This window comes from Poeciliopsis prolifica, unplaced genomic scaffold (assembly GCF_027474105.1).
Source record: "Poeciliopsis prolifica strain line A6 unplaced genomic scaffold, Auburn_PproV2 SCAFFOLD114, whole genome shotgun sequence".
Lineage (NCBI taxonomy): Eukaryota > Metazoa > Chordata > Actinopteri > Cyprinodontiformes > Poeciliidae > Poeciliopsis > Poeciliopsis prolifica.
In genome coordinates this window covers 847,533-871,262 of record NW_026562489.1, presented here as the reverse complement: position 1 = coordinate 871,262, position 23,730 = coordinate 847,533, and the positions used below count along the sequence as shown (strand labels likewise).

Sequence of the window (23,730 nt, the reverse complement as noted above, 5' to 3'; positions counted from 1 at the left end):
TTAAACTGGAAAGTAAGTTCAGTTTAGATTCAGCAGGAAGTTATCAGCACAGACTCGTTTCATTCTGATAAAACGTAAAGGCCAAATTGTTCATTCGTAGGTAAAATGAATCAGCCTTTGCTTCAGAAAATGCCCTGAATGAGTTAAACCGATTAAAGAAGAAATTCTTTGATATCTCATCCATATAGTTTGATAAATAGTTCCCTCAATGCGTACCTGGATGCTTTCTGAGCCTCTTCTGTTGCTGCGGTCTCAATTGGATCTCACAATACGAGGAACTGCAGCCTCCTGGGGTGTCTGTACATCCGGTTCTTGGATCGATTCGACTGTGATACACTCCAGACTCTTCCCAGGGGTCTCTGTGTTGTACTGACCAACAGGCTGACCTTTTCAAGACACATGAGGATGAGCAGTTTGGGTTTTCTTCCATGGTTTCTCTTGTTTCCTTTCATCCTTCACCTGAATTGCTGTTTTACTGAAGGGCAAGGCCTTCAAAGGAATTGATTCGTTGGAATAGAAAAGATTAAAACTCTTTGTGTTTTGTGTAAGTAAAATCAAAAACATGCAAACAGTATGGCAAGCTGTGGAGATTTATGTTTCCGGGCTCATTAGGAAACACCAGCAGACTTCTGGGAACTCTGTTCTTTGACCAGTTCCTAACTACTGATGAAGGGATGCAGATTAGTGGGAAAAGCAAGCAGGATGTGATGGAGAAGAACAAAATGAGGAAAATTAAAGTGTTTGCCTGTGTTCAGAAAGAGAGAGCGATTAAACTGGAGCATCTTTGTAGGCAGAAACAGAAACTGAAAAGAAACAAGAAATGTGAAATAAATGAACTGCGGCTGAATGAGAAGGAAGACAGGACTGAAGATGAAAAGAAATGCAGGAAGATAAGTAGAATAATACATAGAGACGGGGGAAAATTGACATTATTACTGCCTCATTGCAGTCACTGCTATCTGCGTCTGCTCAAATTGTGTTTGCTTTGGCATTAAGTACTTCTTTATACCTCGCCAGTAAAGTACCTTTTCAAATGACCTGGAAGAAATGAATGCACAAATTTAAAAGCTGCCAGCTGAGTTCTTTCCCAGCTCAAAAACTCAATCTTCCTTCGTGTTTTTTTTTTTTGTCTCTTATTTGAGATTGGTGACGGATAAACTGAGTCTTGCCATTCTTTCTGCGGCCACAGCAATGGATGGGGGCCCAACTTTTCCGTGGGATAAAAGCCATGCTGATAAAAGCTTTATGGAGCTCCTATGAAAACTCGCCGCTGCCACAGGAAGGCATTTTAATAATATCAACACTCCATATTCATTTATCAGCAACATAATTTGGAATTTGCATATGGTGCAGAACGCTTGGAAGATTTTAAAAGTCTGATGGATGTAGATGTTATCAGCAGTTCTCTCTCATAAAGGTTATGGTTGAAGCGTGTCGCATTCATCCTTTAAGTACTTTCTGTCTTCTGCTACATGCACAACATCTGGTTTAAATGTGACACATAATGGAAAACAAAATGTTGTGGAGATGAGTAAACGTAGGTCATCACTGCCTTTTATCCAGACGGGTTTAAAACTGAGAACAATTTTGAAGTTTGGCATTAAGGAGCAGCAGGAACATACCAGTTAGAAATATGTAAGTAGAAAGATTTTAAATTGTGATCTGGAAATATTTTGGCCCTCTACCAATTCTGTCTTCTGTTGATGGCGTCATGAACAGTTCATTCATTCATGTGAACCATCATCAGCAGGCCCAGGGAAATGGTCCGGTAGACTCGGTCCGATCGGGAACCAGAAAGTCAACATTTCCATTGAGGCTGGTGGAGAGAAGAAAAAAAAAACCACTAACACGTTATCTACACGCTTAAAAAGAAATGGAAATAAGAACAGAAAGCCTCTGTTTGTACTGTGAGACTGTAAAACACACACCTTCCATGAAAACAGAGAAATTCACAGACTCCGAGAGCATTCAGCTCCTCGCTCGATGTGGTCCCACTGTGGTGACATTTGGAAAGGAGCATCTCAGCATAAAGCCCAGCAAGCCCTCCTGTCTTTGTACTCTATTATCTTCACAAAACAAATAAATCATTACACCAAAAATCACAGAAGACTTGAACTTTTTGAAAGGATTTTTAAAAAAGTTTTCTGCTCTTTCTTAACTTCATAGTCTAATACATCTAATTTTACACGGGAAGCTGTTGATTCTCAATCTTTTAGTCTTTAATAAACATTCAAAATCACATTCTTATGTCTGTAGACTAAAACAAATTGGTGAAGTAAAATACTGTATGGCTTTAAAAACATTTAAACCTCTGAGTTATACAGATCAAATGAGTTCAAACTCTTCTGGAAATTAGTGCTGGACAATCAATAACACCTGTGAGGTAATACATGTGGTAGAACGTTTCAACATTCACTATGAAAATCGATCAAACTGTGATCCAGAACTGCACAGCATTCTGGGGGATGTAGGCATAGAAAGGCTTCTTTTGGCCACCAACAGGTCATTACCTAGCAATGACCTGTTAGTGACTTGCGCAGCAGCAGTTTAATGTTTCACCGCCATGTCTCACAGCCGCTTAAAATAAAAGAAGAAATGGTATGAAGTTAAAACCGAGGATAAAACAAGAAATGGCAGCATCACCAGTTTGGCATTATTTCATATACAGTATTTAATTTAAATCTAATCAATAGTTATCATTGTCACCTCATGTGAAATACTTGTTTTTAATGATATTTAATCATCTAAAATAACTGAGTGTTATGAACCAAAAATAAAAATAAATCTGTTATATCATAGATTGTTTTTGAAGAGCCTGCAGTGGAGCTGCACATGAAAAGCTGTGAATTCAGGATTATGATCCTGCACAAAACACCTGCAGTCACGTCTTACTGGTTTACTGCCAGAGTTGAAGCCTTTTTGGAGGTTAATATATTGCTGCTGGTGGAGTCGCTCTGTCACGGTGTTACCTTCCAGCACTTGTATTAAACCTCATCCAATCATAACAACTTGTATATGAGGGAAATAACAAAACCGTCATTTGTTTTTTCTTTTGTTAAATTTAGTAACACTGAAAAGGAGATGTTTAACTAGCATTAAACACCCAAAGGGTTTGGTTTGGACAGAGTAGAGCATTTACAATGTTCGATACAGCAGTTTCAGTTTGATTATAGCATTTACCTGGTTATATGGGATCCAAATGGTCCTCACATTATAACTTCAATCTATTTTTTACATTTTGAGACTCCAACTAGTAATTCTGCAGCTTTTCAAAATGCCAATTAGTGCTAACAAGTGTCTGACCAGATTTGATCAGAGGTTTTATGTCAGAGCAGGTCTGAATAGGCCTTTAACTACAACACCAGTGGAGCTAAATCAAGGTGATTAAATAGAGTTTATGGTATTTTTCAGAGTCACTAGAGACCATGGATTTCCTGGAACTTCTGTGAAAGAAGCAGGTGATTAATTTGTCATCATGGGCAAAGCATTTTCTAACTAAACACATTGTGCTGCTAAGGAAACGGTGTGTAGAAACATTTGGTTTTTATGAAGACTTTCATCGTTATCTAAAGATTTAGATGATGCGACTCTGGCAGCTTATTGGATGGCAGCTCCTGCAGAGAGACAGAACAAACGACCATCAGGGAATCCCGATAAGTTTTGTCTCCATGAAAGAGAAATATAGAGCAGAAATATTAAAAAGGAAACCCTGTGAGGGATCCCTCTTTGAGCGATCAAGGGGAAAGGGTTTGAAATACAGATCTGTCTTCAAAGACGAGGTAAAACACCTCAGGTATCATCACACAGCGTATCAAACTCCCTCGAGTTAATGTAGAAGACGTTTCCTTTTGTAATCCATCCCGGCTGTTAGAGATATAATTGAGTGACATTATTGTAACGAGCAGCTGTATTCATCGTCTTCTTCTGGGGCCTCCAGCGTCTCCCATCTTTTCCCAGCCGATGACTTTTTCTGTTTTATTATAACGAGGGATTCATTAACCCCCCTCCATTGTGTCTGCAGCTCTCCTTCCAGGTCGCACCCTGCATCTCTGCGCCTGTCACTCCGTCATTCTCAGCCAATTAGTAGCTAGCTTCGGGTGTTTAACCTCAGGCCTTGCTATCAATTGGCTCGTTATGTCACTGCTTTAAACCATTCCCTACAGCGCCTGATTCTGTCCCGGACTCTGAACCCTATTTTATGAACTCCGTCTTTGACTAAACATCTTATTAATTTCTTCATTTGCGTTTCCTTTTTGTAATTTATTGTCTTTTTCCTAAATTGTATTTTTGCTCCTTTCTTTCTCATTTCTGGCTGTTTCATACACCATCTCTGAGCCCCATATTCCTGCAGATTCTACAACTCAATTGTCCCTTTCCCTGCCTGTAGGCAGCAATGGTATTAATAAAGCTGGATTTGAAATAGATTTCCTTTCTGCTCCATTTTGAATTACATTACTGCGTAGTTTTGGCTCTAAGCATTCCTCTTCCTGTGGCTTGATAACACAATATACATTCATTCTGTGTCTGTCCTGCTGACGGATTGCAGTCGCAGCAACATAGGATGCTGCAGTGCCCTAATCTGTCTGCCGCTGCAGCATGCTATGATGCTTTCATTCGACTTTCGATCAATAAAGCAGTGTATGGGTTAGAGATTGAGAAGTAATTATCAGGCAGATTAGGCATCTGTCTTCTGCTTGACAATAAAAATGTGTGTGTATGTATTAAAGGTGTGCCAATCGGTCATAATCTGTTGATTTCCATGAAGAAGCGTAATTTAACTAAAATTACTCTCAGCAATAGAATCCCTATAATTCATTGAGGAATTTCTCCATCTAATATTTTTCTAACTACATATAGTTCAGTTGGTTATTGATTTAGTTTTGCCTCATAGTTGTAACTTCCAATGTTCATTCTTGCAGTAATGCTTAAAAAAAAGGATAATTTTCTTGTGAAAGGTCGATACAAATTGCACTGGTTAACTTTAGAGATCAGAAAAATCTTCATCATGGATTCAAACTGCATTTTAGAACAAGATTTCTTGGCTTCAAAGTTTAATTCAGACGCTCCAAGTAATGGTTTAACTATCAGTCGTTGACTCCATGCTGGGAGATGTAATTAAAATCCACTAAAAGGCATCTGCTCCGACTCGATTTAATCCAATTTATCCAAAGACGTGAAGCTGTGGGGTGTCGCTTTGTCTGCTGCTGCCTTCCTGTGTGGGTCTTATTGTGTCGGATTGCTTGTGTTCTGCTTTAAATCTCTACATCTGACGGTACAAGTGTAGAGATACGCATCTGAGGAGCGGAAGCATTAAAGAATGAGTCTGTGCGTCAGAGCGATGAACCGGTTTATTGAGTCTTAAAGCTGTCATGATTAGAAGGCTGATAACTGTGTAGGTACTGTGGTTCTTTTTGCTACTGATGAGTGTCCTGACATGCTTTGAATGTGAAGGAATATCCTTTTCTGTCTGAGAGATAATCTGTCTCAGAGGCCTTTAATATGAAGAAGCCTGTTGAGAAAAACCATCAGAAAATCAAATAGGTGATACAGACTCTCTCTTCCTATGTAGAAGAAAACAATAAAATTAAATCATCGCTGAAATAAATGACTGTATCAGATACTACATGTAAAATACTAATTAGATATGTGTGTTTTTGATTAAATGTTAAATCATCTTGCCATACTTTCTTGGACGCCTTCTGCTTGATAAAAAAACGTCTCAGGACAGAGAAGGACCTGTTGGATTACATGTTGGATTATTGGCAATTCAACCTTCATTTTAGGTGAATAGCTAAACTCTAAATTAAACATTTAGTTTGAAGCCAATGTCCAGTACTCTAATACTCACTATTACTCACTATTCTGAGTTGGTCCGTTAGATACAATCCCAATAAAATGTATTAAAGTTTTGAGGTTGTAATAAAAGTGGGTAAAAATCCACAAAAATTTCTAAATATCCACAAAAATTACATTTATAATTAAAATCTTATGAACAATTTAAGTCGGGTGCTGATCAAGAATATTGATGCATAATTTTATAAAGGTTTAATCAGAAATAGGCCATCTTACCACCCACACACACCAGTGAAACACTCTGACACGCACGCACACACACACACACACACACAGACACAGACACACACACACGCACACACACACACACACACACACACGCACACACACACACACACACACACAGACACACACACGCACGCACACACACACACACACACAGACACAGACAGACACACACACACACACACACACACACACACACACACACACGGTAAATCCTTCAAGAGAGAGAAAATCCCTGTTAGGAGTTCTTCTGATGTTGCTTGTTTGCCTCTGAGGGTCATCTTCACGGGAGAACTCGCCTGTGTGTGTGTGTGTGTGTGTGTGTGTGTGTGTGTGTGTGTGTGTGTGTGTGTGTGTGTGTGTGTGTGTGTGTGTGTGTGTGTGTGAGTGTTTATCGAGGTTAGGCTGTTATTGGTTTGGAGGGAGAATGCAGATAAAAAGTGCAGCCTTTGCAAACATCAACAGTCGCACAGCTAATGCTGAAGATGCAGCAGTAAAGCCTCAGGTGAAGTGTGAGTGTGTGTTGTATTGGTGGAAGTTTGCTTGGATCTTCAGAGTTTATTAGATTTCTAGCCATTGGCCAGAGTAGTTCCAGTAATAAGTAATTTCCCCTTCGCTTTCGGTACATACCAACATAAAATATCAGACATCCAAACACAAGCAGACGCAGGCAGGAATGAAAACTTGTCCCTGCCATGTTTCTCCCAGAGAGAAACTCTCTGTGCTTTTCTCTCTGTTTTCTCTGACACTGCCTCCCCCTTTTTTTTGTCTATTCTCATTTTTTTTATGTTTTTGCCTTTTGGGTCTCCTCTGAAAGCAGAAAAGTGAATCAAGTGCATAAGAATCCAATAAGATATATTCTCTTTAAAAGCATAATTTAGAAGGCCATTTTCAAATAATTAAATCATGGAAGCAAAGCCAGAACTGAAGTGCAGTAATTTTATTACTTCACTGGACCAAATTTGGACCTTTTTTTGTTGCCTTTTGTACTTTTACTGTAAAACTTCAATTTTCTTGGATTCTGGGAAGAAACTGACTCTTTATCTGGTGGTAAATGACTTTTTCAAATCAACGATTAATGTAGGAAATATGGCAACATAATTCCTACTCTTGCCTTGGAAGGAGGCAAAGGACTAGTGAGTGTGAGAACCACTGTCCAGGACGAAACTAAGATCCATAAATACATCAGGGACAAAGCCTCAACAGACAATGTACTCAGTGAATGTCTCAGACAAAAGGGAACGGAGGTTGAGGTGCCAGAGATACCATCATGGGAGGACAAGCCCCTACATGGGAGGTACCACCAGCAAATAACCCAAGTGGCTGATATCAGTAAATCCTACCAATGGCTGGAAAAAGCTGGACTCAAGGACAGCACAGAGGCCCTCATCCTGGCCGCCCAGGAACAGGCCCTAAACACCAGAGCAATAGAGGCCCAGATCTACCACACCAGACAAGACCCAAGGTGTAGGTTGTGCAAGGAGGCCCCTGAAACAGTCCAGCACATCACAGCAGGGTGCAAGATACTGGCAGGGAAAGCGTACATGGAGCGACATAACCAAGTGGCAGGCATAGTGTACAGAAACATCTGTGCAGAATATGGACTGGAAACCCCGAGATCAAAGAGGGGAACACCCCCAAAGGTGGTGGAGAACGCCAGAGCTAAGATCCTGTGGGACTTCCAGATCCAGACAGACAAAATGGTAATGGCGAACCAACCAGACATTGTCGTAGTGGATAAACATCAGAGGAAAGCCGTTGTGGTAGATGTAGCAATACCAAGCGACTGCAACATCAGGAAAAAGGAGAAACTGGAGAAATACCAGGGCCTCAGGGAAGAACTGGAGAGGGCCTGGAAGGTGAGGACCACAGTGGTGCCTGTGGTCATCGGGGCCCTCGGGGCAGTAACCCCCAAACTGGAGCAGTGGCTACAACAGATCCCAGGAACAACATCAGACATCTCAGTCCAGAAATGTGCAGTCCTTGGCACAGCCAAGATACTGCGCAGAACCCTCAAGCTCCCAGGCCTCTGGTAGAGGACCCGAGCTCAGAGGATAAGAACCACCCGCGGTGGGTGAGAAGGGAATTTTATACATACACACACACACACACACACACACACACACACACACACACACACACACACACACACACACGCACACAAGCTGACTGGATAGCTCAATACATAAGGCATCAGTATATCACCCGAGAGGGCAGGGTTCGAATCCAGTCTGGGTCCTTAGGCAAGACCCTTCAAGTACTGCCTACCTCATACCATGAGAGATACTAAGTTGCGTAACATGCCGGCTCAGACGTCGCCCGGCCAAAAAAGGTGCGTCAGGTGTTGGGGAACCAGAGCACCTTGATGACAAATGGGCTACTGGAACAAGACGGAAATGGCGAGAGATGAAAATGTGGATCTGTTGGAATGCTACTACTCAAGTAACCCTAGTGAGAGAGGTTACATGCAAGACTGGGGAAGGAAATGGTCACTTCGACATCCCCAGTCAACACTAAGTGCTAAACAACTAGTAGCTCAGTGTTCCAACATCCGCAAACGGCAACTGCTATCACAACTTGAGATTGACGAGATACAACACAAATGCTACGGCAAAAGGGAGGAACCCGGATGTCAGGACTGTGGGGACTTAACTACAAGTCCCCACCCAGTGAGGGGATACACGGCCCCAATGAGCGAAACAGAGCTGAACGAGACAGCTGCTGACCTGAGAGAGAGAATCATGACCCGAATGACAACCAGGCCTCCTCGGCGCCAATTACAAGGGCTGAGTGAAGTACCATCAGAAAGTCTCATTGAGAATGTGAATGCAGCATTGAGAACGATCCCTACCAACACCATAACAGAAACCCAATGAGCTGATCTACAACTCAGCATCAGTGATCCTTGAGATACTTGGCTATAAGAGCAACCATGAGACCCAATACCCACCATGGAAAAGACGGTTAGAGGCTAAAATCAAGGTAACAAGGAGGGAAGTGAGCCAACTGTCAGAGCTCCACAAGGGTACAATGAAAAGACCAGTACCCAGAAAGTACAGTCAGATGCCCATACCTGAAGCACTTGAAACTGCCAAACAGAGGCTCCAAGCCCTCCAAAGCCTTGTCCAGAGAGATCACAAGGGAGAATGAATCCAGAAGGATTAACCGGCTCTTCTCCACTCAACCAGCTAAGGTGTACTCTCAATGGCAGGGTAATAACAACAGAGCAGACCCACCAAGGCTGGAGACTGAACAATACTGGAAAGGCATATGGGAAAGGGAGGCGTCCCACAACAGCAATGCACAGTGGCTGATCTCTCTACGAGAGGACCACAGCAACCTCCCTGAGCAAGCCCCGGTAACCATCACTGCGACAGATGTTCAAGAAAGAGTCTCAGGCATGAAAAACTGGACAGCACCAGGGCCTGACATGATCCATGCCTACTGGCTAAAGAAACTCACTGCTCTCCATGAGCGACTGGCAGCCCAAATGAACCAGCTGCTACAAAGTGGGACTCACCCTGAATGGTTAACTGAAGGACGGACAATCCTAATCCAGAAGGATCCATCAAAGGGTCCAGTCCCACCCAACTACCGACCAATAACCTGCCTCTCCACAACCTGGAAGCTCATGTCAGGCATCATAGCGGCCAAGATAAGCAAACACATGGATAAACACATGAGCACGGCACAGAAGGGTATCGGTGTAAATACCAGAGCCAAACACCAACTCCTCGTAGACCGCACAGTTGCCCGAGACTGCAAAACCCGACACACCAACCTGTGCATGGCTTGGATCGATTACAAGAAAGCCTATGACTCAATGCCGCATACTTGGATCATTGAATGCCTAGAGATGTATAACATCAACAGGATTCTGAGAGCCTTCATTGCAAACTCGATGAAGCTGTGGAAAACCACCCTTGAAGCCAACTGCAAACCACTTGCACAAGTGTCCATCAAATGTGGCATATACCAAGGAGATGCTCTGTCCCCGCTACTGTTCTGCATAGGCCTGAACCCCTCAGCCAAATTATCAACAAGACTGGCTACGGATACCGACTCAAAAATAGGGCCAACATCAGTCACCTCCTCTACATGGATGACATCAAGCTGTACGCCAAGAGTGAGCGAGACATCGACTCACTGATCCACACCACAAGGATCTACAGCACTGACATTGGGATGTCATTCGGACTAGAGAAGTGTGGTCGGCTGATCACAAAGAGGGGAAGGTGATCCGCACAGAAGGAGTCTCACTCCGACAAGGAACAATAGCAGACATAGAGGACAGTTACAAGTACCTAGGTATACCACAAGCAAATGGCAACCTCGATGAGGCCACAAGGAAAGGAGCCACAGCTAAATACCTCCAACGAATAAGGCAAGTCCTGAGAAGCCAGCTCAAAGGCAAGAACAAATCCGTGCGATAAACAGCTATGCCCTGCCAGTAATCAGATACCCTGCTGGAATAATTAGCTGGCCAAAGGAGGAGATAAAAGCCACAGATATTAAGACTAGAAAGCTACTAACCATGCATGGAGGGTTCCATCCCAAATCCAGCACCCTGAGACTGTACACGAGCCGCAAGGACGGAGGCAGAGGACTAGTGAGTGTGAGAACCACTGTCCAGGACGAAACAACTAAGATCCATAAATACATCAGGGACAAAGCCTCAACAGACAATGTGCTCAGTGAATGTCTCAGACAACAGGGAATGGAGGTTGAGGTGCCAGAGATACCATCATGGGAGGACAAGCCCCTACATGGGATACCACCAGCAAATAACCCAAGTGGCTGATATCAGTAAATCCTACCAATGGCTGGAAAAAGCTGGACTCAAGGACAGCACAGAGGCCCTCATCCTGGCCGCCCAGGAACAGGCCCTAAACACCAGAGCAATAGAGCCCAGATCTACCACACACCAGACAAGACCCAAGTAGGTTGTGCAAGGAGGCCCCTGAGACAGTCCAGCACATCATAGCAGGGTGCAAGATACTGGCAGGGAAAGCGTACATGGAGCGACATAACCAAGTGGCAGGCATAGTGTACAGAAACATCTGTGCAGATATGGACTGGAAACCCCGAGATCAAAGTGGGAAACACCCCCAAAGGTGGTGGAGAACGCCAGAGCTAAGATCCTGTGGGACTTCCAGATCCAGACAGACAAAATGGTAATGGCGAACCAACCAGACATTGTCGTAGTGGATAAACATCAGAGGAAAGCCGTTGTGGTAGATGTAGCAATACCAAGTGATTGCAACATCAGGAAAAAGGAGAAACTGGAGAAATACCAGGGCCTCAGGGAAGAACTGGAGAGGGCCTGGAAGGTGAAGACCACAGTGGTGCCTGTGGTCATCGGGGCCCTCGGGGCAGTAACCCCCAAACTGGAGCAGTGGCTACAACAGATCCCAGGAACAACATCAGACATCTCAGTCCAGAAATGTGCAGTCCTTGGCACAGCCAAGATACTGCACAGAACCCTCAATCTCCCAGGCCTCTGGTAGAGGACCCGAGCTCAGAGGATAAGAACCACCCGCGGTGGGTGAGAAGGGAATTTTTATACATACACACACACACACACACGCACACACGCACACACACACACACACACACACGAATGCTACCAGATTTATTTTAGAGGAATCAATTAACCTAACAGTCATGCTTTTTTACTTTGGGAGGAAGCCGGAGTACCCGGAGAGAACCCACACAAGCTTGGGGGAACATGCAAACTTCGTGCAGAAAGACTCAGCACGAAGCCCTGGCGGTCAACCCGGAGAGTGTCTGATGACCTGACGACAAATGGGATTAGAGTCTGATGGTCTGGGAACTCGAGGCCTCAAGTTCCCATGGCACCGCAGTCCTGCGGGCCGCAAACTCTCCTGCCAACATCTTCCGCCATCAGACCCTAAGTGTCAAGCTCCCTTGACATCGCAGTCCTTTTGTTGTAAACTTTTCTGCCGCCAATAATCAAGCCTGAAGCAATTATCTGGACACTTTTTTAATTACAGTTCAGTCCAGTAGCTCAGAGTACCATTTTCGCTCATTTTCTGATATGTTTTGCAGATACCTCTGACCACACGTACGATTACTGATGGCTGGTCTGAAACCGACTGGCTGTCTTCGTGGGTTTCCTCTGTAGGTGGCTGCTGGTTCTGCTGTTCTACTCTATCTCCCTTCTTTTTGTTCTGCTTTATCTCTTCCAAGACATCTCCGGTATTTTGCAGCTTCAGGGCGGTGTTTTCCAGTTCAAAGGCGGTGTTCATTTCCTCTAAAGCACTGGTTATCTCTTCCAGGGTCTTGCTTTTCAACTCCAGGTTGGTGCTATATTTCATCAAGGCATCGATTTCCAGCTTCAGGGTGGAGTTTTCCTCCTCCAGGGAGCTTTTTTCCTCCTCTAAAGTGGTGATTTTCTGCCCCCGGTCGGTGACTGCATGCATGAGGATGGCTTTTATTTCCTCCAAGGCTGTGGATTTCCTCTTCAAGATGGTTTTATTCTTCTCCGAGATGGTTATTTTCTTCTCCAGGGTGGTGCTTCTCATCTTCAGGGTGGAGTTTTCCTTTTCCAGGGAGCTTTTTTCCTCCTCTAAAGCGGTGATTTTCTGTCCCTGGGCAGTGACTTCCTGTTTGAGGATAGCATTTATTTGCTCCAAGGCCGTGGTTTTCCTCTCCAAGGTGGTTCTTTTCTTCTCCAGAGTGGTGCTTTTCAGCGTCAGGGCATTATTTTCCTCCTCTAAGGCGGTCTTTCCCTTATTCAGGGCGGTGTTTTCATGCTTAAGGTTGGTATTTATATGCGCCAAGGCGGTGTTTGTCTGCTCCAAGATGGCACTTTTCTGCTCCAGAGTGTGTTTTTGACCTTCAGAGTGGTGTTTTTCTCTTTCAAGGCATTAATTTCTAGCTCAAGGGTGGTGTTTATTTCCGCCAAGGTTGTGTTTTTCTGCTCCAAGACGTCACTTTTCTGCTCCAGAGCTGCGCTTCTCATCTTCAGAGTGGTGTTTTCCTCTTTCAAGACAGTGTTTATTTGCTCCAAGATGTCACTATTCTGCTCCAGAGCGGTGTTTTTCACCTTCAGAGAGGTGTTTTCCTCCTCCAATACAGTGTTTATTTGCTCCAATTCGTCACTTTTCTGCTCCAGAGCGGTGTTTTTCACCTTAAGAGTAGTGTTTTCCTCCTCCAAGGCAGTCTTTTCCTGCTCGAGGGTGGAGTTTATGTGCGCCAAGGCGGTGTTTGTCTGCTCCAAGACGTCTCTTTTCAGCTTGAGGGCGGTGTTTTCCTCTTTCCAGATCATGTTTGTGTGATCATAGATGGTGATTTTCTCCTCCAAGGCTGTCTTTTCATGCTCCAAGTTTATGCTTCTCTCTTCCAAGGCGGTCTTTTTGTTCTCCAAGGCCGTCTTCTCGTTCTCCAAGGCGGTCTTTTCGTTCTTCAAGGCCGTCTTTTCATTCTCCAAGGCGGTCTTTTCTATCTTTTTCCTCTCCAAGGCTGTCTTTTCGTTCTCCAAGACGGTCTTTTCCATCTCCAAGGCGGTCTTTTCTATCTCCAAGGCGGTCTTTTCTATCTCTAAGGCCATCTTTTCGCTCTTCAAGGTGGTCTTTTCGTGCTCCAGAGTGGTGATATTTTTCTTTAAAGCTTCGTTTGCCTCCAGCTGTTCTTTTAATTCCCTGTCTTTCTCGCGAAGCAGAGTGTCTACTTCAAATGCAGCTTTTTTCGCATTTAGAACTTGCGCGTTCAGCTCCTCATTTGCTTTAAGCAAAGACTTTCGGTCGATGGACATCATGCTCACTTTTTTCATAATTTCATTGAGCTGCTGCGTCTGTCTCGCTATGGTTTGTTGCATTTCTTTGTCTTTTAAATAAAAAGACTTGTTTTTCTTACTGGTCTTATTCATTTTAATTCTTTCTCTCTAAAAAAATCTGAAAATTGATCAGAAAATTGACTATTTGCTTGTCAGTGCGATGAGTACAATACTTGTGCTCTCTCTCCAACTGCTGCAATAGCTATGACCGTAGATTCAGAAGTGATACATTCTCATTCCAAAAAGGGTGCATCACTCTTTGTGACATCAAATTGCGTGATGTCACAAATTGATGTCACTACCTCAGAAGGACAACTAGAAAACTGCTGAAGTTTGAATAAAAACAAACTTTACAGCTGAAGCTGATGGCCACTGGAGACAGTTCAGCTGGTAATATGTCACCAAGGCTGAAGTCCACACTTGGGAGACAGCGGCTCTTGAGGACAATGGACTGGCACGGCAGGGTGCGAGGACCAACGGTCAAATGGTGCCCGAAAACAGAAAAAGGGGAAATCTAGCTGATGCCTTGGAAGCCACCATTTCCAACTGTCTTTCTGGCCGGTGTCCATTCACTGGATAAGAAAGTGGATTTGTTGCATCTGAGGCTGAGGGTTTCTGCAGAGATGAAGGTCTGTGCCGTTCTTTGCCAAACGTAATCCCGGCTTAACAGCAACAAGCTGGTATTCAGTTATTGTTACCTAGCAACTCAGTCATTCCTTGGTTACCTAGCAACAGCCCGTTGCGTCACTTGCGCAGCAGCAGTTTCATTCATTCTTAGCTGAATATCACAGTGTTTGCAGTAATTTTTCTGTTCACCATTGGAGAAAATTTATCAGAGATTGTCTGAACAGGAAACCTGGATCACAGAGCCGTTAGCGGTTGGGAGCCATTGGCTGCTAACGGTCTGATCTCACTGCCAGGACAAAGACAGCTGAAAGACAATCAAGATAAGTTTCTTTCTGACTTGAATATTTGAACACACAAGAAGTCAGCAAGATTCTGGTTTGAGAACAGTGCCGGATGTTTGTTCTGTGATTGTTGCTGTAATTGGCAGCAACGGGGAGCGAGGGGATTCTGGAAAGAACCAACCGTTAAACTGGTGTCTCAATATGTAAAAAAATTTCCTTCTCACCCACCGCGGGTGGTTCTTATCCTCTGAGCTCGGGTCCTCTACCAGAGGCCTGGGAGCTTGAGGGTTCTGCGCAGTATCTTGGCTGTGCCAAAGACTGCACATTTCTGGACTGAGATGTCTGATGTTGTTCCTGGGATCTGTTGTAGCCACTGCTCCAGTTTGGGGTTACTGCCCCGAGGGCCCCGATGACCACAGGCACCACTGTGGTCCTCACCTTCCAGGCCCTCTCCAGTTCTTCCCTGAGGACTTGGTATTTCTCCAGTTTCTCCTTTTTCCTGATGTTGCAATCGCTTGGTATTGCTACATCTACCACAACGGCTTTCCTCTGTTGTTTATCCACTACGACAATGTCTGGTTGGTTCGCCATTACCATTTTGTCTGTCTGGATCTGGAAGTCCCACAGGATCTTAGCTCTGGCGTTCTCCACCACCTTTGGGGGTGTTCCCCACTTTGATCTCGGGGTTTCCAGTCCATATTCTGCACAGATGTTTCTGTACACTATGCCTGCCACTTGGTTATGTCGTTCCATGTACGCTTTCCCTGCCAGTATCTTCACCCTGTTGTTATGTGTTGGACTGTCTACTATCCAGGTTGGGCTTCCTTGCACAACCTACACGTTGGGTCTTGTCTGGTGTGGTAGATCTGGGCCTCTATTGCTCTGGTGTTTAGGGCCTGTTCCTGGGCGGCCAGGATGAGGGCCTCTGTGCTGTCCTTGAGTCCAGCTTTTTCCAGCCATTGGTAGGATTTACTGATATCAGCCACTTGGGTTATTTGCTGGTGGTACATCCCATGTAGGGGCTTGTCCTCCCATGATGGTATCTCTGGCACCTCAACCTCCATTCCCTGTTGTCTGAGACATTCACTGAGCACATTGTCTGTTGAGGCTTTGTCCCTGATGTATTTATGGATCTTAGTTGTTTTGTCCTGGACAGTGGTTCTCACACTCACTAGTCCTCTGCCTCCTTCCTTGCGGCTCGTGTACAGTCTCAGGGTGCTGGATTTGGGATGGAACCCTCCATGCATGGTTAGTAGTTTTCTAGTCTTAATATCTGTGACTTTTATCTCCTCCTTTGGCCATCTAATTATTCCAGCAGGGTATCTGATTACTGGCAAGGCATAGCTGTTTATCGCACGGATTTTGTTCTTGCCATTGAGCTGGATTCTCAGGACTTGCCTTATTTGTTGGAGGTATTTAGCTGTGGATCCTTTCCTTGTGACTTCATCGAGGTTGCTATTTGCTTGTGGTATACCTAGGTACTTGTAACCGTCCTCTATGTCTGCTATTGTTCCTTCTGGGAGTGAGACGCCATCTGTGCGGATGACCTTCCCCCTCTTTGTGACCAGCCAACCACACTTCTCCAGTCCGAATGACATCCCAATGTCCGGGTGTATCCCAAGTTAAAATAGCCTTCACTTAAATAAAAGCCTTTTCATAACAAATAGTTATATAATGCATAAATAACAAATATATACAGAATAAATAAGGTTTAAAATAGTTTCAAATAAATAAATACGTAAAAAAGATAATTACACAGTGTAATTGATATTCATGTATGATATTTTGTTTGGTTTGAAAGTGTGTGAAACATATTTATTTTGTCAGCGGTTAAAACGGTCAGGTGTGAGAAAACAAATCTCTTATTCTGAAGGGTCACATTGATGTGTAGGCCAGGTAACTGGCTCCAGCCAATCGGATTGCTGTATTCTCTGGCTTGGGGAAGAAGGGGAGAGCGCGAGGCAGAACCAGAAAGAACGAAGAAGCGAAGAGTTGTGCTGAGTGAAGGGAGATAAGAGCAAACCGCCGATTGGTGACGCTACCAGCCGTTGGGAACTTTTCCTCATTTTTTGGAGGAGGAGCTTCTGAAATTCTTTTGTTGACTACGTTCAGAGTGTTTTCTACTGGTCTTGGTGAGTCAAAAACTGTATTTTATTTTTCTGTGAAGAATATTATTTGTAAAATTATTTTATTTAATTGAGGCGGAAAGTTGAAGCAGCGCATTTCCGTTGGTCTATGTTCAGAGCCGTTGAAGTAACGGATTAGCCGAATTGGCGAGTGTGTTGCTTTGTTCAGCACAGAGCAAAGTTGAAGGGACTTTTCTTTGTGCTTGTGGTTATTGAACCAGGCCTTTTTAAAGTCCTGCTGGAAGCTGGACCGGGAAAATCCAAACCGATTGCCGAATTGGATTCTGCTAACGAGAAACGAGATGGCGAGCCGTTAACCCAGGAGCACTGTAACTGTCGTCTAGCAGGAGCTACGCCCTCTGCTGGACACTTCGAATCATCCAGACTGGTATGATCTTGCCCATGTTTCCTGCTAAGGAAAAGCGGATTCAGAGAAACGGAAATAACCCTTCAGGATCCTCATAGAGAAAGACTGGTCTGAAGCACAAGTTATTCAGTTGTTTTTACTGGATTTTTCTGTTGTGTTTTATTTTCTTCTTCTTTTGAACTGCATTCACTATACATTGGTGGTGTGGAATGTAAAATTTTCTGTTGGGTCATAATTGAAACAAGAAACAGTTAAAATAGGAGATTAAAAAAAATCATAATTTCTTAAAAAAGAACTAGATAACTAAAATAGATTTTAAAAGATTAAAATCAATTAGATTAACAGAATTTACTTGAACTTAAATAGAACTACCGTACTTTCCGGACTATTAGCCGCACCTGAATATAAGCCGCAGAAGCTAAATTGCATGATTTGTACATATACAAGCCGCACCGGACTATAAGCCGCAGGTTTTTTATGTTTACGTAATTACCATATGGTTCATGCACAGAGGGGATGTTGGGAAAGAGGCAACTGTTTGGGGAAGCTCCTATTTATTATCATTTCAACACAAGTTGCATATTTGCATACGTTAACTGTTACAATTTAGTGCAATAGTAGCTCCTATTTATAAACATTTGAACAAACAAGTTGCATATTTGCATAACATTTTCAACCATTTAGTGCAATAGTAGCTACAGAAGGTACAGAACTTATAAAGCTACAACAACAAATAAAGTGCCTGTGACACTACAGTAAGTCTAAATTGCAGTAACACTGCTGCTTAAAATATACGGTTATCAGTCTACCAGAAAAGTTATTACCGTAACCCTCCTCTTCATCTTTGGTGAAGTACATGGCTGTAACCAGAAAAGTCAAGTCATTAATCCTCATCTTCATCTTCTTCCTCCGTACTAAAACCACAAAAGTCCTCATCTTCAGTGTCGGAAACAAACAGGTTCAGGGCTTCGTCAGCCACTCTCCCCTCTCTTTCAATGTCGCTCTCAAAACCAACGAACTCCTCTTCGTCACTGTCAGAATCGAACAGCCTCTGAAAGGCCTCAGGTGTGGCGGCGTTCTCCTCTCAATCACGCAGCAGTCCAGCCTTTCTGAACCGTTGGTGATTGTGGATTTTTTTTACACTCCTCCACGCCATCAGGATCCACTCGCAAACTTGTGCAACGGTAGCTTTTCTCATGCGACCCGTTTTGGTGAACGATTTATTTATTTTTCCTGCTGGCGTCTCCAACGTCTCACCATTGACTCGTTGCATTCCAAAGTTACATGCAGCGGTTCTATTTCCTTCGTTTACTGCCAAATTGACTGCCTTTAACTTAAAAAGCTGCATCATATGCATTTCTACGTTTTTTCCATAATGAGGGTGTCTCACAAACTGTCTTGCGCTTGCAATGTCCGTCTTTCTCTCGCTGTCGTTCTGTCTCGTACCACTTGCAGTAGAAGTCTGCTTCCGGAGGACCTCCGCGTTCCCGTGCGCGCAGCTACTTGTGTGTTGAAGCAAATGTGACGTCAACATGGTGGATGGATTTAGGTATCCCCCTAGTGGCCGTTAGCTGTAAAAATCCATAGATAAGCCGCACTGTTATATAAGCCGCAGGTCGGAAAAAGGGAAAAAAAGTCGCGGCTTATAGTCCGAAAATTACGTATAACCTAGGTTTAAAAAATAGTGTCCTTTAAAACTAACATTAGGTTTAAAAAATTCAAAACAGGGATAAAATAAATTATTCTGGAAGAACAAGGAACTATTTTGAATTTGATTTTATGTATTGTATGTCAATTGTTTGTAATTATATTGTTTACTTTCCTCTTTCTCAACAAATAATAAGCCGGCAGTTAAACTTACTTTTCCTTGTCTGTGGTCATTGCTATACTTACACATATTCCACTCCAGTAGCCGAACCTAGCATTGGTCCTATTTTTGTTGTTTTGACTGTAAACACATTGTGAGTGTTACACGTGCTGTACATCCTGGTGGTGTGGATCAGTGAGTCGATGTCTCGCTCACTCTTGGCATACAGCTTGATGTCATCCATGTAGAGTAGGTGACTGATATTGGCCCCATTTTTGAGTCGGTATCCGTAGCCAGTCTTGTTGATAATTTGGCTGAGGGGGTTCAGGCCTATGCAGAACAGTAGGAGGGACAGAGCGTCTCCTTGGTATATGCCACATTTGATGGACACTTTTGCAAGTGGTTTGCAGTGGCTTCAAGGGTGGTTTTCCACAGCCTCATCGAGTTTGCGATGAAGGCTCTCAGAGTCCTGTTGATGTTATACATCTCTAAGCATTAAATGATCCAACTAAATGTACGGCATTGAGTCATAGGCTTTCTTGTAATCAATCCTAGACATGCACAGGTTTGTGTGTCGGGTTTTGCAGTGTGAGGAGTTGGTGTTTAAATATATATAATTCTTATTTACGAAAGCATAAAAGTAGAGAATTTAATATTTTTACCCAATCGGTGAAAAAACTCAGTCTTATCAGCCTCTATGCACATTGTTCAGCAAGAATATAGACTCTCCACTCATTTCCAAAGACAAAATTTTACATCTATCGCTTCGCATTAAAACACATTTTAACAAGGTAACTTTATAAGAGATCCAGGAAGAAGGAAATGTGGCTAACAAGTCATCTGCAGGTGCTGGATACGATGAGAAAAACCATCAAAAAAATATGGCAACAGCAACTTAACCGGAAGAAACTTAAATACGATGCAGGAAAAATAAAACATGAGTACAAAAGAGTAAAAAATAAAAAGCACAATGTCCAATATGCAATGAGAAATAAAATTAAAGATGGAAAAGGCTTTCAGATTAAAAGAAAAATAACTGGGGAGCTACAAAGCAGAGGCCAAGGAGTGAAAAGAGGCAGAAAGATTGATTTCCGCTCGTCCTCTTCCCCTCATTCTCTTCTCACTGGAACAGCTCCCTAAAGTCTCTGGATTAATGGCTCCATTTCTGCTGCTCATTCATCAGATTCAGGAAAGCATCCCACAACACAATCCCTCACTAGGCCCTCTCCTGAACCAGATACCTACCTGCCGGAACATCCTGTAGGCTCTGAGGTGCTTTCAAAGACAGACAGAACAACGTCGCTTCAGGTCAAACAACAGATTGTCTGTCAGAATATGTGATTGTTAGCCTTCATTGTGTTGATAACTGGTAGGTAATACTTAGAAAACTAAATCTAAACTAGCCGATTATACTCTAAAATAGACAGAAAATGTGATAAATCTGATCTAGGAACTCCTTCATCTTTAGCTTTAGCATGTAACACTGTCTCTAGGGGTAAACATTAAAACATGGATATGAAATAAAATGAATAGCTTTAAAGAAAAACTTGTGCATTTTAGTTGTGCAACCTGTTGGCATCCTGAAGCTTGTGTGAAAGTAACCTGTAATTCCAGCTGATTATTAAAAATGAGCTTTTATGCAAAAAAGATGTCATCAGGACATTTCTGGAAAAGTAACGTATAATTTTTAAACCACACCTGAAAGGTAAAGAGAACACACAATATTTCACATAAAATGCTGAGATGTCAGGCGAACTAAGTTAGAACTTTCAGAAAGTTTTGGGAATGCAAAACTTAGTTGTTTGGTTTAAAGTATGCTAAGTGTTTTCTTTAAATTACCTTGTATTTTTCCAAAAAGTAACTTGTAAACTCAAGAAGAATATTCTGGACTAGACATAACCAGCCTCCTCCTGCCATTTCCAGAAAAAAATGGTAAAGGTGAATATAAATATTGGTTGTTAATATTTGCACAGTTTTATTTATTGATCCGATGCTATTTGTGAAAAATGACTAATATCGGCCGATGTTTTGCTCCAGCAGCAACACTCGGCCGTTGATCATGTGACTTGTGGTCACAATAAGCAGTAAATTAATGACGCTTATGTTAAATTCAAACTCACTCAATAATTTCCATTTTCATTATTTTTTGTTTTTCTCTTTTCTCTCTCACCACCAACAACTGACGGACAAAAGTTTCCAGTCTTGTGCTTCGGTCTCAACTTCGAAGGACAATTTTGTCTACAGAGATTTTTTAATTGATTTAATTCTTTTGTTTGCTCCTTTATTTATTTATTTATTTTGGATATTTAAAATGTCAAGTTCAAGTTTTAAATATTCATTCGGATAAAAAAAAAAAAAAAAAAATCATAACATCAAAACTTTTTATTTATTTAAAAAAAGTCTTCATTGCAGGCATCCCATCTTAAAGAGCCCAGATTAGTTTGATGAATATCCCAGGAAAATATTACTAAAATGATAAATTGAAATAATATTGAAACATAATTGTTTATCATTTGTTATCATTATAGGCCTTGACATGTGTGTAAAAATTGTTTCCATTACAGTTTTGCTTGATAAGCCAATTTTGAAACGGGCAAAAAAAAAAAAAAAAAAAATCATAACATCAAAACTTTTTATTTATTTTTTATTTTTTCTGAAATGTCAAATTGCCCAGTTACATGGTCAAAGGAAACACAACTACTTAGAGAAAAAAATCTCCATGTCTTTTTTTGTAAACCTTTGGTTGCAAATGTACTGTAGTTTATATTAGCAGGAGTTTTCGTCCAGTGATTTGGTTTCTGTGGTTTGTTTTCATTGTGGCTCTTTTGTGCTTCAGGTATTGATGATGGTGAAGAGAAAGGGGTGTTGTAATCTCGCTGCTGCATGCCTCACTGTCTCACTGTGCTGTAGCTGTGCCATCTACTCTGGCCTTTCACAGCTTGTGAAAGCTAACATGCCAACCCTTGACCGTTCCTGATTAATGAGGCCAGCAGCCACTGTTGGGACCATATCCCTGTGGAGCCATATTGTTCTTCCTCCATGCATACATATTTTATCCCATCTGTCAGTTGGCATGTTCTCACTCCAAACCCAGCCTCTCCTTTCTTATTATTGATTATTAAGTCTTGTTTTAGACACCTAATGATCCTATATTTCTCAGCACGTTCGTCTGTCATTCTGTTGATCTCGACAAATGTTAGAGGTTCAGCCAGGTCCAGAGTGGGTGTGAAGAAACGACTGAAATGGATGCGGAAAGGAATAATTAATGTGGCGTGAGGAAGGAGTGGAGCAGGAAATGAATGATATAGAAAATCTGGCATTTGTCATGACCAAGGTCATCTGGGGAGGTCTCATCACTGTAACGATGTAAACAAAGTTATAATTCAAACTTAAGCTCTCCTGCTCTCCATATCACTCCATCTGTCTGCAACTGGTTGTTTTCTCAGCAAACATTTTAGAAATCGGTTCTCAGATGACCTTCGATTTAGCAGAAAATGAGATGGAGATGAACTTCAATCCCCCTGACACTGGAGGGAGATGGCTCTATTTAAACAAACACTTAGAAATGATTCAAACTTTGTTTTTAATCTGGTGATTAACTCTGCTAAAGCTTCTTCCATCTCCGATTAGTGAGGGTTCATGTTGGCATTAGTTAGATTTACTAAAAGATTAGGATTCTTCAAAACCAAACTAAAAAGCTACAGGATTAAATAAATGTCTATATGCTGTTGTTGGTTTTATCCCAGAACTCAGCAAATTTATGATGTAGTAACCTCGGGTTGAAGCTGTTCTTTAAATCAACGGCCAGATAAGCTTTGATGTATCGCAGTTTTTTTGTGAAAACCTGTTTCTATTCACTCCATGACTCAGTGATGGGGATTATGTCTCTGTAATTGAGGAATTTTATTGTGTGTGTGTGTGTTTCAACAAAGCAACAGCTTGTTGGAGACATTTTACTGTAATGTCATGTTGTGACACTTGGTAGCTCCTGTTCCTGAGAAAAGTAGGAAGTTTTGTTTGGGTGTGAGGTTGTCCAGATTAATTGAATACTATTCTGACATTTGTCTCAATCACTGTTAAATGTCAAGCTGGAGGTAGAAATGGATTGTGAGTCTGTAAAACCAGAATTGGTTGCCAATAAACAATTTCAATTGAGTTATTGGACTTTCTCAAAACAAAAAGTTTCACAGGAACAAAATAGAGCTACTTATTGGAAGCTTTGTTTAGGAAGCTTGTCTTTGGTCACCAAAAGACCTGCAGCAGATGGTAACCTCCCCCATACTGTAACAAAACCCTCAGAAATGATCCACCCTCACTAAGCCCTGACCCGGGATTAAACAATAAGACAGAGGATCCAGCAACAGTTCAAATCCGCAGACCAGCTGCTCTCTAAGATATTTAATACCAGCCATGCAAAGGAAGAACATGAGCTCAGGTAAACATTTTCCAGACCTCTGGAGTTAAACTGATGGAAATAAAAGCACAAGACTGGATGTATGTGAACACAACCAGCAGAAACATTCAGCTCAGATGGTCTTGGCTTATCCAGGATCCCGTTGTCTAATCTTTGTCTTATTTGGCTCAACTGACATCGTATTTAAGTAGCTTGGGGGAATAATCTTTTCAAGCACTCGACTGCATTCATA

The 23,730-nt window shown here is 42.4% G+C and overlaps 1 protein-coding gene and 1 pseudogene across 1 annotated transcript; one reads left to right on the top strand and one right to left on the bottom strand.

Moving 5' to 3' along the window:
• Positions 1 to 12,300: 12,300 nt before the first annotated feature.
• LOC129354641 (flagellar attachment zone protein 1-like) lies at positions 12,301 to 13,858 on the bottom strand. The gene has a single exon (XM_055024085.1). The coding sequence runs from the start codon at positions 13,856 to 13,858 to the stop codon at positions 12,869 to 12,871; it is 990 nt and encodes a 329-aa protein (XP_054880060.1). The 3' UTR covers positions 12,301 to 12,868.
• Positions 13,859 to 16,326: 2,468 nt separating this feature from the next.
• Positions 16,327 to 23,730, top strand: part of LOC129354640 (receptor-type tyrosine-protein phosphatase T-like) — a 162,055-nt pseudogene continuing 154,651 nt past the window's right edge.

Coding starts and splice junctions, on each gene's coding strand:
- LOC129354641 (XM_055024085.1), bottom strand. CDS start 13,858: ATGATGTCCATCGACCGAAAGTCTTTGCTTAAAGCAAATGAGGAGCTG.